The sequence below is a fragment of the Saprolegnia parasitica genome (assembly GCF_000151545.1).
Source record: "Saprolegnia parasitica CBS 223.65 unplaced genomic scaffold supercont2.8, whole genome shotgun sequence".
Classification (NCBI taxonomy): domain Eukaryota; phylum Oomycota; class Saprolegniomycetes; order Saprolegniales; family Saprolegniaceae; genus Saprolegnia; species Saprolegnia parasitica.
In genome coordinates this window covers 397,845-402,837 of record NW_012156402.1, presented here as the reverse complement: position 1 = coordinate 402,837, position 4,993 = coordinate 397,845, and the positions used below count along the sequence as shown (strand labels likewise).

General features: G+C 54.1%; 1 protein-coding gene across 1 annotated transcript; it reads right to left on the bottom strand.

Annotated features, from left to right (window-relative positions):
* Positions 1-663: 663 nt before the first annotated feature.
* On the bottom strand, positions 664-1,695 carry SPRG_03257 (hypothetical protein; the record flags this gene model as incomplete). Its single annotated transcript, XM_012341838.1, has 3 exons — positions 1,493-1,695; positions 1,358-1,439; positions 664-1,308 (listed from the first exon to the last, which is right to left on the bottom strand). The coding sequence occupies exons 1-3, from the start codon at positions 1,654-1,656 to the stop codon at positions 664-666; spliced, it is 891 nt and encodes a 296-aa protein (XP_012197228.1). The 5' UTR covers positions 1,657-1,695.
* Positions 1,696-4,993: the final 3,298 nt, after the last annotated feature.

The following is a 4,993-nucleotide window of genomic DNA, read 5'->3' as shown; positions in this document are numbered from 1 at the left end:
AACAGCTACGAGTACGAGTTTACGGGGCCGCTCCAGGTGCTCGCCGAGACGCCGTGCGCCGTCGTGCACTCCGAGTCCAACATCACCGAGATTAGTACCGCGCCCAACAAGGCCACGGACGTCTACTTCAAGTGGCGCGCGGCCCTCGCGGCGCAGTGCACGCTCCAGGGCCTCTCGTCGCTCGACTGCGATGTCGAGATCGAAAAGGTGCTCGTGCTCTACTACCACAACTGCGTCGCAGGCGGCGCCGTCGACCTCTCGGCGTCCTTCAAGCTCGAGTGGGGCATCTCGGCGCTCACGGACCAGTTGGCGTCGCTCCACGCGCTTCTGAGTGGCCAAGCGACGATTGCGCTGCAAGCGTTTGGCAACATCAACGAGCAGTTCTTCAAGTGCCGCGGTGACACGTACTAGGCGGTAGGTTGTTTGAAATGGTACAAAGATTTTATACCAATTTACCGATTTGAATGTGGGCGGAAGTGCTGTCGTGCACGTTGGAACTATCTTTACCACCTACTAAAGTATTGCGTAGCATGTTGGAGCTTGTCATCCTTTTTGAATACGGATATCATCGGATGCGACTCGATTCTTAGCATATCAACGCATTACGCCTGTGTGTAGTCTCGACGTCTAGAGAATCGCACTTTCGTGTAAAAATGCCGTCATCTATACAGCGCCACCGGCGGTGCTGCTATTGCGAAGCTGGAGGTGGGTGCCAGCGTCAAGATGCGCAACATGGGCGATGTCGAGCTGATGGCTCGAGCAGCATTGAAACGAGTCGTAGTTGTACGGTTGGTAGTCGTGGTCGTTCGAGATGGGCTGGTTCGAAAAAGACGATGTCTTGATGCACGTCGCGCCGATGTAGAGGGAGATGGACGCAGACGAAGCACTCGCCGACTGGCAGACGCAATGGATGGTGTACACGCCAGGCTGCACCACGACAACGCTTTGCGCATCGTCGTCGAGGCGAAGAAGCGCCAGTGACTTATCCACGTTCGGCGTGGTCCATGTGCACGGTGCGTTTCCACCAGTAGACGTCCCTGCCACAGTGCAAAATGCAACACGTCGTCGAGTGTTGGCTTCTTCGAGGTCGCGAATGCGAGCCTCCAAGATGTCGACGACCTTGACTTCGATCGACGTCATCTCAAAGCTGTAGGCTGTCGCCCACTCGGGTGAAATCTTGATCTCGAGAGCAAGCGCCAACGTGTCCTTCTTCATGCCCAAGTCGAGGGTGCTGGCGGGTGTCACAGATGGGTTAGCTGCCGCATCTGGCCCTTTCGCGGGGGCTCCATCAATGGCGGCAAGTCCATTCTACCATCAAATCGTTTGCTTTTGGAGATGCAACAAGACGAGATGATACCTTGATGGCTGCCAAGACGACGACGCTTGGAAGCGCGTAGTTCGTCTCCGTGTGCTTGGCAAAGTCTTCAACCGCGCATCTCCTAGCACATACCCGGTATCATGAAGAGTAATATTGGGAATCGAGTAACATTACCACTGGAGCTTGGTCTTCTTGGACTCGAGCCAGATGATCGCGTTGGTTTGATCCTTGTTCGTCTTGACACTGACGCGGTACGCGCCATTGTCCACCGTCGATGGGAAGGTGACGTTGGCAAACTCGCAGTAGCGTTGGGAAAGCGTGGAGGCAGTGTTCGACATGCTCGAGAGGAATCCAAAACAGATATGACAAGAGATACGAGGCTCTGGTTTCGATTGTACAACGTGCAGTTGGGCGATCACGAAGGGCCCGTTGGCGGCGTGAGCACTTTCTCGCATAGGGTCTCTCACCAACACCACTCGTTTTGATTGTCACTAGCTATAAAACATATAGGACCTTCGGAAGCAAGTCGTGCTGAGAGATGACCAACGGGTTGTCCTGTCCCACGCCAACGGATGCATCTTGAATTTGTAGCGACGCAGCATTATACGAGCCGCACACTTGGATAGAAGAGTATTTCGATGCTGTCGACGCCGTCCATGTGCACGGAGTGGGAGTGCTGGTGGCATAGAACGCTGTCGATGTCAGGGTGCAGAACCCCATGCGCGGTGCAGCTTTGGCTTCTTCAAGGTCGCGGATGCGAGCTTCCAAAATGTCGACGACCTTGACCTCGATGGACGTCATCTCAAAGCGGTACCCTGCTGTCCACTCTGGCGACATCTTGATCTCAAGCGCAAGCGCCAAGCTCGGCCTCTTCGCACACAAGTCGATCGTGCTGGCGGGCGTCACTGGTGGCTTTGTCGCAGCATCGACCATCTTCGATGCGGCCCCATCAATCGCAGCGAGTCCGTTCTAATATCAAAATTTCGCGCTTGGTTGTGAACAGCTGGAATCGTACCTTGATGGCTGCCGAGACGACCGCGTTTGGAAGCGCGTACGTTGACTCCGTGTACGCAGTTCCTATATACCGTGAAAAGACATAAGAGGAATTACGACATGTACCACTGGAGCTTGGTCTTCTTGGACTCGAGCCACATGACCGCGTTGGTTTGCAGCTTGTTCGTCTTGACGCTCACGCGGTTTTTCTATTAATAGTACTAGCATGACAACAACAAACATCTTGTCCCAGGCCTACAGATGTTGATGTGATTGAGGACACACATTCTACCACCTGCCGGCGCGTGATTTGGGTTTTTACATCGCACGGGGCTTTGACTACCGGTAATTGGCTTGCCACAGCTGCATCCCAGCACACACCACACCCTTCTTGACCGTCGCGGCTGCTGCAAGGACATTTGGACAGAACTCGGATCTTGTAGAGGCAGAGAGATTTCCAGAGCAATCAATGAATTTGAAGATTACCCCTCAGAAAGTGCTACTGCTACGCTCGTGCAAGAAGATCGTCATCGACCCAGTAGCGTCGCCTCCGCCGATGGCGTAGCGCAGCTGAATACGGGCACCCGCGTCGAGGTAGGTAGTGTGGCCTGCGTCAAAAGGGTACCGAGTGTCGACCCGCGTCTTGAATGACGTCGTTTTGACGCTTGCGTCAATAGAGAGATACGTCGTCAACGACCGGGTACGGTCAGCCGAGAAGGTGCAGTGAATGTGATACAGTCCAGGTTGCAAAACCACGATGCATTTCGCGTCTTCGTCGAGGCGAACGAGCGCCGCCACTTCCGTTGGCTTCGGGGCCGTCCACTCGCACGAGCTGATGACGTTTTCGTCTTCGCTTTCGCAGACTAGCATCGTTGTCAAGACGCAGAAAGCCGTGCGAGGTCGAGCAATCATCTCCTCGAGGTCCCGCATACGAGTTTCCAAAACAGCCATGGGGTCGACTTTGATTGGTCGCATCGCAAAGCTGTAGAGGGCACTCCACTCGGGCGACAGCTCGATCGAAAGACTGAGCTCCATCGATTCGACTGCAGCAGAGACGTCGACAGTGCATGGAGGAGTGCGGTTCGTTGCAGTATCGAGCAGCATCGGCTTGTTCGCGTTGATTGCAGCGAGGCCATTCTAGTGACAAACCAAAGATTTCACCAACCTTCAACAGGAATGGAAGTGTACCTTGAAGCTTGTCAAAACGACTGCCGTTGGAAGTGCGTACCGGGACGCAATGTGCTTGTCAAAATCCTCGATCGTGCATTGCCTGTCCATCATATTGACGTCAGTACAATAGCGGTACAGAACTCGACCATACCATTGGAGCTTGGTCTTCTTTGCGACTCGAGCCAGATCTCGGCGCTGGTCTGCGCCGCGTTGGTCTTCATTTGCACGCGGTACACGTCCTCTGAAAAAGAAGGAAACGAGACGTCGGCAAATTCACAAAAGAGCGTCATGGGCGTGGTTGACATGCTGGGTAGAGATTCAAATGAAAAGTACTGGCTTCGGGAGCATCAAATATCTCGTGCGTTGATATAGATCGCCCGTCCATGGCATTTTCTTCCCAACTGATCGTGCCTTGGGGTCGATTTGCATCACAGGAGCTGCGTCTCCTCAGTCATCGTGTACTAGTTTATTGTATCTAGGATCCCTAATAGTCTAGGCGATTAGGATATATGGCTTTCACTAGTACATTGTATCTGCAAGCAACGCGTACCCTGACATCTACTATTGCAAATAAACTGTACGACACCTTAGTGTCGAGTACGCTAATGACGTGGCGCATTGCAGAGGAAGCTACGTGAAACGGCCACCAATCACATGCGAGATACGTGGCGCTCACAAAGCGAACCAAATCACTGCAATCAAGACCTACACTAAATGCCCGCCGTTTATGACATTCGTAATTTTCCAAGCGTCTCGTGAAGTAGTACCGGTAGAAGAGTATTCGGCCAGATCCATAAGATCCCACTTCGCTTTCTCACAGCGTGTAATGGAGCGAACTTCTTGTAAGCAACCATCACTGATAACACACGCTGCAATCACACAGGTCCAGCACAACCCAACCACGCTCGCGTATTCCCACTATGTCCGTCTTGTTGGCTCAACATCAACGGTACCACTCTGCCCCTGGCCGCCCCGTGGTATCTGCAAACAGCCCATGTAACCGATCAGGTGTTGGTCTCAAATTGTACCACCGTTTCACATGCCGCATCACTAAGCAACGCAACCTCCCACCGATTGCATCAACCGCCAACAGCACATCTCAGTCCGGATTCCATGCTAGCTCTATCAATGACGCCCCGTCGTCGCCATCGCCCGTGAGATCGACTCCAACGACCCTCCTGCGCTCACTTCTCAACTCGCTCGACCTCGAGTATATCCCATTTTCAACGATACGCATGGTCTATTACAAGCTGCTTCTCGCAGCCATCCTCTGCATCCTCGGCGTCTCGGCGCTCGAGGCTTCGTCCAACGCAACGTCCTCCATTGCTGGCGCCAAGTGCGGCAAGGCGTACGGCTGCTGCGGCACCCGCGTGCGCAAGTCGTGGGACGCCCTCGACGCGGACGAGAAGGCGACCTTCAAGAGCGCGGTCGCTCTCGCCATGGACAAGGGTCTCTACGAGCGCTTCGTGTCGATGCACCGCGAGATCCTCTCGCACGCGTCGTCGCACAACA